The sequence below is a fragment of the Pongo pygmaeus genome, chromosome 13 (genome assembly GCF_028885625.2).
Source record: "Pongo pygmaeus isolate AG05252 chromosome 13, NHGRI_mPonPyg2-v2.0_pri, whole genome shotgun sequence".
In the NCBI taxonomy this organism is placed as follows: domain Eukaryota; kingdom Metazoa; phylum Chordata; class Mammalia; order Primates; family Hominidae; genus Pongo; species Pongo pygmaeus.
Window position 1 is genome coordinate 30,006,018 of NC_072386.2, and position 13,923 is coordinate 30,019,940.

The window sequence follows — 13,923 nt, forward strand, 5'->3', positions numbered from 1 at the left end:
GTCTCTCTGTAGCATTGCCCTCAGACAGTTTTCATATTAGAGGAAAGAGGAAAAGGATCTATCCCATCATGGTTTCATTCTTTCTTCTTTTTTTCTTCTCTAGGTGTTCCCTTCCCGAAGAACTTCCTTCAGATCTGCAAGAAGATCCTGTGCCGCCTTTTCCGGGTCTTTGTCCACGTCTATATCCACCACTTCGACCGGGTCATTGTGATGGGTGCAGAGGCCCATGTCAACACCTGCTACAAACACTTCTATTACTTTGTCACAGAGATGAACCTCATAGACCGCAAGGAGCTAGAGCCTTTGGTAAGTGGCACCATGAAATAATGGTATCCAAGTCACCCCAGGAGCTCGGCCATTTGTCAGAGCGCATTGTCAATCCCTGGAAAATGCTCATTGATGGCTAGCTGTTAGCCTGAGGGCTGCAGAATTGAATGGGGTTTAGTGGTCAACCAACAGCCAGGAGATGCCAAGATGTCCACTGTCAACAAATAAGTGTCCGAGATTACCCTCCAAGAGGTGGCAGAATGTTGTGGGAATATAATAGTTTGGATCAGAGGCAGTAGCTTTAATTCTCAGCTCCAAAGTCATTCTTCCACTTATTGAATTCCTTAAATGGACATCTCTGATATCTTATATTTTCTCTCACTCTGTTAATCAAAGATTATCAGAAACATTTCTTCAGTCAGTAAATAAATATTTAGCACCTACTGTGTGCCAGCTGCTAGGCATACAGTCAGGTAAAACTGCCTTTGGGCAGCTTTTACTCCAGAGGTAGTGATAGAAGTTAAGCCCTAAATAAGGATACAGTCTCATAGGGACTTTGCTTCTCACATTTGAGTTTTCCATGATGCAGCTTCAATGAGATATATTAGAATAGAGAACATTTGATATGATTAAATCCTTAGTGTTATTGTTTAGGTGAATGGGGACTACTTTTATTTTCTTCAAAAGCTGTCTTTCCAGTGGCACTCAATCTGTGCTTCAGAAGTCAAGGACCCCTAAAAACCTCATCACCTTTTGTAACATGCAACATCTCAATGTGGACACTTTGATCAAAGCTTTTTATAGTGGCTCTACTGAGTACTATATTATACCCCATATAATACAAGGTGACTGTTTTGCTAAATATAACTGACAGAGCAACTACATTTCATCCAAATTCATTTGAACGACCAGAGTACTAGGGCCAGGCTGTCCTCTTTTGCCACCCTGTATCCCTTTCTCTTTACGTACCTATTTTAAAACACAGGTTTTATTATTTTTATTTTTTCTTTGAGACAGGGTCTCACTCTGTCTCCCAGTCTGGAGTGCAATGGCAAGATCATAGCTCACCATAGCTCACCTTCAACTCCTGGGTTCAAGCACTCCTCCCACCTCAGCCTCCCAAGTAGCTGGGACTATAGGCTGGCATGGCTATTTTTTTATTTTTTTATTTTTTATTTTTATTTTTATTTTTTTTTTGTAGCGATGGGATCTCAATATGTTGACTAGGCTTGTCTCAAACTCCTGGCTTCAAGCAATTCTCCACCCTTGTTCTCCCAAAGTGCTGGGATTACAGGTGTGAGCCACCACACCTGGCCAGGTTTTATTATTATTTAGGTATGGTAAAGCTAACAGATCAGATGACTGTCATCGAAAAGAGAATTTGTTATACTCATCCCAAGAGAAGGAGCCATGCCACGCCACAAGAGAGCACATGGGAAAGCACCAGGGTTAGTCCGGATACTGAGGGAGCAGAGAAAGCTTGAGCAAGAACCTTCACCATGGTTTTCATGGGAAGGAACAGGCCAGACAGGGTAAGCAGGTTTAGGGTTGGCTAATTTGAATAATCTCTGGAGCCTAGGGGTTATTCCTAGTTATCTGATACCTTGGCCTGGGGTGGTTAGTGTGAGACCCTGATGGAGGAGGTATTTGGGGTGCAGGCTCTGCAGGATTGGTTTGTATTGTTGTTGTATAAACAGCTTGAGGGCAAATGTCTACCATCACTAGGAATTGGCTAGCTCTGGGAGGGGCAGTCCCTCCAGGATCAACAAGGCCTCTTTAATGTTAGAGAATCAAAACACAAAAAATAAAAGATATGTTTAATACAGTACAGTACCTGTACCTGGCAAAGAAGATGGTGAATTTCACATATCACCTTTAGTGTTTTTCACCTTGAAATTTATTATTCTGCTATGAGAATATACGGCAAAAATATATATATATATTTTATATATATATATATTTGCATTACTCAGTAGTCCCGGAACAAAGCAAGACTTTTTGGGTTACACTTGAGATGGCTCACATCTTTACTTTAAAAAGAGCCTATTTTCTTCATTTTCTTTCACAAGAGATTTATAAAAGGCTCCCAGGGGCAGGAACCGAGTTGTCTCTGAATGCAGTTGGACAAATAGTATGGAAAGAAGCTACAATTCATCGATGGCTGAGTTTTATAAAGGCTGTTTTGGGTAAACAGCCACTATGGGAAGATAAGGTTGTGCAAACAGCTCAAGGGAGTTAAGACTAGAAACAATTGATAAAGCTAATTTCAGAAAATGTCAAGGACAGAGAGGAAAGATGGACAAGGGCCACGTAAATGAAGAGCCAGAAGAAACCACTGCGATCTCCTGGATGGTTTCGGTTCAGTTCTCTTCTGTAGTCATGTTCAGGTGAATGGAAAATAACTTCTCCAAAGGCCCACAAGAAGGAAGAGGCTGTGGAAGCACTCACACTTTCGGTTTCACTGAGCTAAGGGATCAGAAACACCACGGTAGAGCTGAAAGTCAATTTCTCCTTTATGCCTGAAAGCATAAAGACAACATTGTAGGAAAAAGCTGAGTGTAAGTTATCAAGTAGAGAAAGGCTTTCTTTGCCATCAGAAAACTCAGTTATTTTCTATAATTGAAGAAAGGGCTCCAAGGCAGTGCCAGGAACTAACTTGAAGTCTCAGAGTCACAGAATGGCCTCAAACATGTCAATATCCTAGACAAGAGCCTCTTTGGGGGCCTGAGAGAAAATTACGTTAACCAGACATTTTTAACAGTTTAATTGAGGAAGAAAGGTACCAGGTTTTTTTCCCCAGAAGTTTATATTTACTTAAATCTTGCTTGCAATAGTATACTTCCTACATTTATGTGTTAATTATAATTATAGGGAAATTCATTTTAATGCTTGTAAATATTCATACTTTTTAAATGCTTAATTGTCTGAACATATATATTTGTTTTACACTAACCAAACCCTGTAAAGGAACAGAAATAGATATTAAGAATGTTTCTGAGGCTAATCATATAATATCAGGCTCTGGATACTTAGCACATGCAGTGTCCATTAAGAGTAGATTGTTTATGGCTTGTGGATTGCTATTGCTGAAATGACCATCTCAACAGTTGACAGTGCTAGGATACCTAACTGCTAATACTGTTGCAATGCACATATTCAAATCAGGCATAACATCTCAAGTCAACACATTTTTATTTGATTTGCATATATTGATGCTCTATATATACAACTCAAGTTGCTCAGATATTCTATGTGCATAAAAAATCTATGCTCTCGAGGCAGGCGGATCACGAGGTCAGGAGATCGAGACCATCCTGGCTAATACGGTGAAACCCCGTCTCTACTAAAAATACAAAAAAAAAGTAGCCAGGCGCGGTGGCGGGTGCCTGTAGTCCCAGCTACTCGGGAGGCTGAGGCAGGAGAATGGCGTGAACCCGGGAGGCGGAGCTTGCAGTGAGCCGAGATCTCGCCACTGCAGTCCGGCCTGGGTGAAAGAGCGAGACGCCGTCTCAAAAAAAAAAAAAAAAAAAAAGAAAAAAAAAAACTATGCTCTCAAGAAATTTACAATACAGTCTGAAAAATATAAAATAATAAATGTCACCCATTTTTGACCCTCAAAGGATGATGAAGGAGTCAGGCATTTGGCTTCACATTCTAGTTGTACATTCTTTAGAATTGAATGCAGCTGGGGCCAGAAGGGCAGCATTTGTCCAGCCAGTTTCCCTTAGAACATCGGCATTCCCAGAGTTCCCACGCCACCGGTGGGACATTCTTGGTGTCATGCCTTGGGATTCCACAGTATGGAACTCTGAGACCCCCCCGCACCGCCTCATGTTTCCCTCTGCCTTGCCTCCACCATGCACAGCCACACATCTCTTTGTTACTTTTGTCTCATGTGGACTGAGTATCTACCACACAGGTTGTATTGAGGATCCATCCAGCACCCTACTGGGGTAGGAGAGTCAGTATCATACAGTGCCTAAGAAAAGTCTTAGACTCTGTGGGTTCCAACCCTGGACCCTGCATTTACTAACATGCAACCTTGAGCAAGATATATGGCTTTTCAAAGCTTCATTTTCATCATTCATAGCATGGGTATAATAATAAGAGTTATAAAAATTAAATGGGTTAGTCACGTGGAAAGTGCTTAAGAAATGTTAGCTAAGTGAGACAATGACGGTACCAGTAGCTGAGCTGTAGTTAGTGGATGTTCCTGAATTCTCTCTTCCCTAGCTCCCATGACCTCTTTTCTGTGTTAGTGATTGATTCCCTAGGTAGACTCCTAGCAAATGTAGTTAATTGTATTTGTATCAGTCACTCCCATGGGATTGTCAACTCTTTGAGGGCTGGGAATATAAAGGACATATTCCTGCATTGCTTAGGGTTCCTGGTACCTAATAAATGCTTAACATGTTTTTGAATTGGGGAGAGTACTTTAAGGATGATGCACCTCCATTCAAAGGGATTACACACTGGTCACTCTCTTCAATACGCCCCTTATCTCAGAACATGCATGCAGACCTCCACTTACCCATTTCCATGTTGGGAATAATGCTTCATCCTATCAGATTAGCAATAGACATTAAAAGCAAAATAAGACAGAGAGCAGGGATGCATCATAAGCTTTAGGCCTCTCAGAGAAAGACGAGGCCTCAACTCTTGGTCATTCTCTGTTCCAAATTCCAGATAGATCACCCAGGAAATCTTGAATCCTCTCACACTGCTTTTGTGCCCTGGTGTGTCAGGCAAAGGGTAACCAACCCTCCCTGTTTTAGCAGTGAAATTCTCATGTCCTAGGAAAACTCTTGGTCTCTGTCAAACTAGGACGGTTGGTCACCCTATCAGGCCTCTGAGTGGGAATACAGTTTGGAATTCAGAAGCTGGGAAGAGGTCACCCTGGCTAGCCTGGTGAAGACCAGCACATCCATCCACCCCCAGAGCTTGCCTCATGGCTCCCATTGGGACCTGCTGTTCAGCCGCTATGGCCGGCAGCCTGGGAACCCAGGCAAACACATGCCATTTCACTTGGTCTCCAGCAGGGACCGGGAGCCTGGCACACTGACACAGACACAGACGTGACAGATCATCCATTGCTCATGTAAATGCAACAGCTGAAGATAACTTGAACTCAAGCAAGTTCCCTGTTGGAGGAAACAGCCCAAATGATGCTGATAATTAGAAAACGGGCCAGGCCCTGATTGAATAAGCAGGCTGCTGTTGGCCCTTGGCTGCCAGGGAGTCAGCTGACAGAATTAAGCTAATCAGAATTATCATTAGCAAGCACAAATAGCCCGCAGTGTTTTGTTGGCCTTTCACTGAAAACAAAAGCAGACTCAGAGAGGGCTGTTAGCAATGCAGTAGTTGTGAATGAAGAGCTGATTAGGGCAGGGGGAAGATAGAGATTGGTGAGGTGGGGAGGACAGACAGGAGGGGACTTGTTTACCCTAATGCACCTGCTAACCCCTGGGTGACCTTGGTCCAGGACCTTCTCCTTCTCTCCCAAGGCTCCATTTTCTTGTTTCTAACAATGAAGGTGATTATACCATCACCTACCTTGTAGAGCTGCTGCTGTGAAAACAAATGTTACCACAGAGCTGTTCTGTTACCTTATAGCAGGGTGCTTGGACCATAGGGGTTTCTCAGGAGTCCACACACACACACACACACACGTGCATCAGAATCTCCTGGAGGAAGTACTTTGTAAGTACATTCTTGGGCCTCACCCCAGATACACTAAATCAGAATTATTAAGATTAGTGCCTAGTACCAAGCACCCTCAGTCTGCATCTCAAACTTGAATGTGCATGTGAATCACCAGGGATCTTGCTGAAATGCAAGCTCTGATTCAGTACATCTGAGAGGAGGAGACTCGACAATGTTCATTTTGCTCCCAGATGATATCGATGCTGCTGGTTCCCAGACCACACGTTGAGGGGAAAGACCCTAGATGACAATTACTCTCAAATGTGAGAATTACCATTTTTAGCACTTCATCTCTTCTCCTCTAGGATTGGGAGTTAGCTCAGTGGGGTGGGGAAGTAAAGCAAAAAGGAGAAAAATCTGAAGATCAGTGTTTGCCAAGAGAGCTCCTCAAAATGCCAGTCCTGAGTGATGGTCAGTGAAAAGAGACTTCCTTCTGTGGTCAAATGGGTTTACAAAATACTACATCGTCTGCACCCTTGAAGATTTACAGCGTACAATGGCATATCAAAGGCTTGGAGAAGGTATCCAGTAAAGAAACTTGTTCAATTTTGTGTAGCCCGCCCAGTTTAACTGCATGTAGCTACTGGACTTTTTTCTTTTGCTATCACTCATTGACATCTTAGAGATATCATGATCCATGGAACACACTCTGGGCAGCACTGCTCATCTTTGTGATGTGATGTGTCTCTAGAATTTTCTATTTTCCTCATGCCTCCACCCGGGCCTCAAACCACACAGCCATCACTGCCGCATGGAGAGGGAGGTGGGAAGGAAGTGAAACTCCATATGGGAGGGCTTCACACACACACACAGGAAGTGCAGTCCTTTTCACTGTTGCTCCTCATCCTCCCACATCATCATATGACAGACACCCCTTCATGGAATTCTTACCATGTGCATGACACACAAGCATTTTCAAGAAATAATTAATAACTGCATTTCTTCAGTTCCAGATAATCTGTTACTTCCTCTTGACATATATTATTTCATCTCCTCACACTTGTTACTTTTTTTTTTTTTTTTTGAGACAGGGTCTCACTCTGTCACCCAGGCTGGTGTGATCATGGCTCACTGCATCCTCTAGCCTCCTGGGCTCAAGTGATCCTCCCACCGCAGCCTCCTAAGTAGCTGGGGCTACAAACACACGTCACGACACCTGGCTAGTTTTTAAATTTTTTGTAGAGACAGGGTCTCACTATGTTTCCCAGGCTGGTCTGGAACTCCTGAGCTCAAGTGATCCTTCTGCCTCGACCTCCCAAAGTGCTGGGATTACAGATGGTACCTGGCCAGACTTGTTACTATTATTTCCAGCAGATGTGATGGGCATTTTCTCAACGTCTGAACCACATTCCTCTCCATCCCTTATCACTGCCATTTTGTCACACCAAAGTGCACATCCCACCCCCAGTGTGTAGGTGCGCCTCTTGGCTAATGATTGAGATTTATGGTAGGCTCTACCACCAAAACTATCATCTAAAAATGGGTGCTTTTAAGAACAATTTGAAGACCAAAGATTTGGAAAGCCTTGTCTCATAAAGGCCCAGCCACAAGCCTATCCAGGCCCCAGAATACACTGACCTCGTGTTGCCCTAAGAGGTAGCCAGGCCACACGTACACTTCACTCAGAGCTGCTTGGGTGAGTGCAGTAGCCAAGGTTGGTCTGCAATGGTAAGATCAAGTCAGGACTGTGAAAAGAAGTAGAACCTCTCGCATGAGCCAGAGCTACTCCCTAAAATAGCCAGCAATGAAGAGCCATTGTGGGGCTTTTGAAAGAACCTTTTCTTTTGAAACATCTGTACAGAGGCCTCTGGGTTGCTTCTTGTCAGGCAGCTTCCTTGGCCTTCAGCCAGATGGCTTGACATGGACTCAGCCATTATAGAAGAAAGAGCTGCAGCCTGTGAAGCTGACAGTTTGGCCTTTGCAATGGCATTTCCACTATTATGCTACCACATTAGTTACCACACAGGGCAACGCATGTAATGGCTCTGAGCCTCAGTTTCCCCATTTGTAAAAGACATCATCCCTAGAATCCTCCCAGCCTGACCTACTGAGATTACTGGTGGGTTACTACTGAGATTACTGACCTACTGGGTTTACTACTGACATGATGTGTCAGCAGCCCTGTCATCTTTCATCCGAAACAACTGTTTCTCTTTGCTTAGAGAGCCCTTCATGGATTAAAGCCCACCGTGGGCCGGGCGTGGTGGCTCACACGTGTAATCCCAACACTTTGGGAGGCCGAGGCGGGTGGATCACCTGAGGTCAGGAGTTCCAGACCAGCCTGGCCAACATGGTGAAACCCCATCTCTACTAAAAATACAAAAATTAGCCAGGCGTGGTGTCAGGTGCCCATAATCCCAGCTACTCGGGAGGCTGAGGCAGGAGAATTGCTTGAACCCAGGAGGTGGAGGTTGCAGTGAGCCAAGATCGTGCCATCGCACTCCAGCCTGGGGCACAACAGCGAGACTTCGTCTTAAAAAAAAAAAAAAAAAAAGCCCACCATGGCAGCAGAGGGGCAGAGGGGGTGTACATGTTGCCAAGAGTAGCTGGAGTGTGCATTCATGGGGCTTTGCCAGTTCAGATGACAAGTATATGTGTGTCCAGGGTGGCATCGGCTGTTGGTGGTTGTTCAGGATAATGCAAAGGCTCAGAGATTAATGGGAGAGCCTGCCAGAGATCATTTTAGGAGACTTGGCAAATGTATTCTAAAGTGTCAGTTGGAAAAATAGCAAAGAAACATGATTATTTCCAATGAATTGCCTTATGCTGGGTAACTGGGGATGTGGCAAAAATAGCCACATGTCTCTGCCAGTCCTATTTATTCATCCTTGTTGATGTCCAGAGAACTTTTGCTTCTAGTTTATAGGATGTTGGGTGGTTCATTTTTGTTTTAGGGTTTCTCTTTGTTTTTAATTTGGTCAGAGATGAGATGTGGTCTGATTTATTTCAGGGCCTAAAATATGATCAATTATAGTTGAAGATGTCTCTCATGGGAAAATTGCTAGCATATAATATTAAGTAATAAATGTAGGATACAAAACTGTACTGGAAAATCACTAATCATATGTCCATAGATGATAAAGGAAATAGAGCAAAAAGTGCCAACAGTTGTTCTCTCTTGGTGTTATTATAGATAATGCTTTTTTTTGTTGGTATATACTTTTTGGGGCTTTCTAAGTTTTCTGTCACAAACATGTGTCACTTTTCTAATCAGAAAAATCAAACTTTATACTTGAAAAGGCTTTTCCAACCACTTGTGACTACTTAGATTAACATTAAATTAAAAATTAGTTTCTTAGCCTTACTAGCCACATGTTAAGTGCTCAAAAGCCACATGTGTCTAGTGGCTATTATATTGGATATCACAGATACTGAACATTTTCATCATTGTGGGACATTCTCTCAGACACCACTGAGCCAGAGGCTCTACCTTCAAGAGCTACTTTTTATAATCCACTATTAACAACCACTCCCTCCACAAATAGCTGCCAGATGTGTTCACATTGTCTCCACGCTGCCACATGAGGCATTTCAGTTCATTGTTTAAGCCCTCTAGTATGGTTGCTTCTCTTTGCTAAGCCACTTCTCTCCTACTTTATTGATAGGAATAAATACAACTCAGTACCTTCTGCTCAATATTTCTCCCTAGATTTCCCATCAGAACCTCCATCTCAGGAAGCTGCTCAGTATCTTAGGGGAGCTGTTGGTCTGAGACACCAAATAGTAATTGTACTTTTTTATTTTTTTAATGTTCTCTGCAGTGTTGGAAATTGCTGCAGGATGTCAGTCACAGCAGGGATTAGTTCATCTTCATGAGCATTTACATGAAAATGTAAACAGTCAGTATGGCTTGATGCCCATATATAAGCCTGCCAAATTTTGGCTGCTATGTGTGGTCTAGACTAGTTTAAATTTCCCGGCCAGATAAGATTAGATTCTTTGGCTTCCAAAAATGTCAAGCGAGTATTAACTTGGGATTTGAATGAAGGCAGGTTTTATTTATTGAAACATAACACTGTATTTTCTCCCACCACCCACCTGTCCCACCATAATAAAAGCATGAAGATAAGGCAGGTTACAGGCAGTACCTAGCCTAGGGACTTGTGTGGTCACTTGTGTGGTCTTAGGAGCACTTCCTCCTATGAAACAATTTTATACATAAAGGTCAGATATACAAACCACCAGCAAAGCCAGTTAAGCTATAATGTTGTACTGGAACATAATAGTAATTAGTATTAATTCCAAGATGTTGGTGCTAATAGAGTCCTATTACATTGTGCATCTAAGTGTAAATGGACCAATAGACAAGAATAATGCATGGAGGCAGATCTGGAAGAAGAAAGAGATATGCAGATAGCTCCATGGGGAACTTCCCAGAGTTCTTTGAATGGGCCATGTCCTCTCACCCCCAGGCCATTGTATGTACAACTCCTTTGGCTTCCATGTCCTCAGCTTAAGTCCTGCTCATCCTGCAAGTCTAAACCTAATTGTCCGCTTCTCAGAGACAAACACCTTTCATTTGAAACGTTAGGTTTCTGCTGGCTACTCCTAGAATGCCCTGATATCAGAGAGGGCAACCAAGATGGAAACCACCATGTATCTTCTACAGACTAGAGTCAGAAATGATAACCCAACCCTCTTCCCACTTTCCATTCATTAGAAGTAGTTACTAAGTCCAGCCCACACTAAAGGAAAGGAAAATTAAGGTCTATTTCTTTCTTTCTTTCTTTCTTTCTTTTTTTTTTTTTTTTTTTGAGATGGAGTCTTGCTCTGTCACCCAGACTGGAGTGCGGTGGCAGGATCTCAGCTCACTGCAACCTCCACCTCCCTGGTTCAAGCGATTCTCCTGCCTCAGCCTCCAGAGCAGCTGGAATGAGAGGTGCATGCTACTATGCCCAGCTAATTTTTGTATTTTTAGTAGAGATGGGGTTTCACCATGTTGGCCAGGCTGGTCTGGAACTCCTGAACTCAAGTGATCCACCCGCCTCAGCCTCCCAAAGTGCTGGGATTACAGGTGTGAGCCACCAGGCCTGGCCATATTTCTTGAAGAGAGAAATGTTAAGTAATTCTGCATATGTTAAATAATTTTAAAATATTTTTAAACCACCACAAAGACCAACATTTTTAAACTGGTGATGTTTTTCTTTGACCTCTGCATTTCTCTTTCTTCTCCCATTTTCTACATCCTACAGCACAAGTCTGCTACCTCTCCAAAGTGCTCATTGCTCAAGAAATCTGACTCTGTGAAAACTCCTATTACCTCAGTGTAGTTTCTTCTTCCTCCCCTTCCTTGAAAGAAGCCAGTCTAGCCAATTAGCTACACTTTCTCACTTCCCTTTCAATTCACAGTAAGCTGCCCTCCACCACTCCAGAAACCTGGTCTTTCTACCGAAGTACAGTCGTGTGTCACATAATGATGGGAATACATTCTGAGAAATGTGTCTTTAGGCCACTTTGCCATAGTGTGAACATCATAGAGTATACTTACATAAAAATAGATGTTGTAGCTACTGCACACCTAGGCTATATGGTACAGCCTATTGCTCCTAGGCTATAAACCTGTACAGCGTGTTACTATAATCAATACTGTAGGCAACTGTAACATAATGGTAAGTATTTGTGTATCTAAACGTAGAAACAGTACAGTAAAAATACAGTATGAAAGATAAAAAATGGTATACCTGCCTAGGGCATTTGCCATGAATGGAGCTTGTAGGACTGGCAGTTGCTCTGGGTAAGTCAGTAAGCTTATACTTGCTTATTTCCACCCTATACCTTCTCCCAGAATCCATCCTACACGCAACACCTTGGCTAGACCTAATGGTGTTTTTGTCACCCCCTGCTGGCAGCGATCGTCACCCTACCCTAGAAGTCCATCCCCCAAGACTGCACTTCAAAAGCCTGGCACCTCACCTGTGCTGTGGTACCCATTATGCAAACCCCAGTACCACCAGGGCGCTACGTTCCAGGCACATGGCTGGGTGCTGAGGATACAGTGATAGGCCAGGCTTGGTCCTCAGTGTGAGCCTGCTTCTATGTGCAGGCATATGAAAGGTCTTACTTTTCCCACTGGTAAAAATAAGAAGACATAGCCAAGATCAGCAGTTACCAAACTGTGGTCCTTAGCACACAGGTTCTATAATTTGCTGGGTGAAGCTGGAACCCAGTTCAGGGACTTTACCTAACCTGAGCTGCAACATCTCTCGTGAATGGCATGTGTGTAAGACCACATTAAAAGAAATGGTTTCTGCTGCTAAAGTAAGTTTTAAATCCATTAGGATAGGTTTAGATTCCCTCCAGTTCTGGCATGTTGTGGATCCAGAATAACATAGATTGTCACTGCCTTTCCTTTTACTTTGTTTATTTCTAATAGTATAATTCTGTTTATTTTATTTTATTTTGAGATAGAGTCTTGCTCTGTTGCCCAGGCTGGAATGCAGTGGCATGATCTTGGCTCACTGCAACCTCCACCTCCTGGGTTCCAGTGATTATCCCACCTCAGCCTCCCGAGTAGCTGGGACTACAGGTGCGTGCCACCACAACTGGCTTATTTTTTGTATTTTTAGTAGAGACAGAGTTTCACCATGTTGGCCAGGCTGATCTTGAACTTCTGACCTCAAGTGATCCGTCCACCTCGGCCTCCCAAAGTGCTGGGATTATAGGTATGAGCCACCGCACCTGGCCTCTAATGGTATAATTTTAAAATAGAGATTGATGGTAGAGATTTATGTCCATGTCTTATTAAAATATTTTCATATAGAAGAACTTTAAATGGCCTGTAATAACTACGTATATTTTTTCATTTGATTTGTTCAGCTTCAGAGGACATAATAATAGGGAAGACTTTTAAGTAAAGCTATGAGCCAAGTGCTGTAGGAAATGTGTTTATGTATTACATCATTCAATCTGCACACAATTCTGTGAGATAAATACTGCTTTTATCTTCATTATAAAAAGGAAGAAAATCAGATGCGGAGGTGAAATAACTTGTCCAATGTCACACAGCTCTGTGGAGCCAAGATTGAGCACATACGGTCTGATTCCAAAACCCAGATACAGCCTTTCCTAGACCATTCGGGCTGCTACAACACAATGCCTCTGGCTGGGTAATTTATAAACAACAGAAATGCATTGCTCACAGTTCTGGAGGCTGGGAAGTCCAACATCAAGGTGCTAGTATCCAATAAGGGTTTGGTATCCGATAAGGGTTTGCTCTTTGCCTTAAAGATAGTGCCTTCTCACTGCATTCTCACATGGCAGAAGGGCAAGGAAGCCCCCCCTCAGGTCTCTTTTATAAGGACACTAATCCCATTCATGAGGGTGGATCCTCGTCACTTAGTCACTTCCCAAAAGGGCCCACCTCTTAATACTATTACACTGGGCATTAGGTTCCAGCATGAATTTTGGAAGACACCAACATTCAAATTATAGCGTGGTATTTGCTGAGGAAACTAATTTGAGGTGGATTTTTGCCCAGAGGCATACTTACTCAACTAGATTCTGATGATCTGCAGCAGCTAGATAATTTCCAAGGGCCTCCAGCTCCACGAGCCCAGTTCTCTCCCTGTCTCAGCAGTGTGTGCTGTGGGACCATAGTCAAGTCACTTTAGATACCTGAGCCCATGAAATACACATAGTACACATAGTTGAGCGACTCAGGTGAAACAGGAGTAAGGAGCCAATCCTAGGTGCTGTAGCTCAAGAGGTATGACCACTGCCCTCAAGGAGTTTAATGACTATGGATCAGAAGATCCAAAGCCAAAGTCAACAGAGCCAGGCAGGTAACAAATATCAGTTAACAGGCGAGTAGCAAGAAATAGGAAGCTGTGGGGGCAAACACAATGCAACTCAGCTAATGGTTTCAGGGCGGGCATAGAGGCCCAGTGCTTCCAAATCAAAAGAATTTGGAACTCTAGCATTTTAGGTGAATTCTCCAGAGTTTTAAATGGTGGC

The 13,923-nt window shown here is 43.1% G+C and overlaps 1 protein-coding gene across 2 annotated transcripts in view; it reads left to right on the plus strand.

The window, feature by feature from the left end:
• Positions 1 to 13,923, plus strand: part of MOB3B (MOB kinase activator 3B) — a 200,930-nt gene that overhangs the window by 171,806 nt on the left and 15,201 nt on the right. For both annotated transcript variants that reach the window (XM_054502244.2, XM_063650476.1), the window contains exon 3: positions 104 to 306. In XM_054502244.2, the coding sequence (XP_054358219.1) occupies positions 104 to 306 (203 nt within the window). The remainder of the gene's footprint in view (positions 1 to 103; positions 307 to 13,923) is intronic.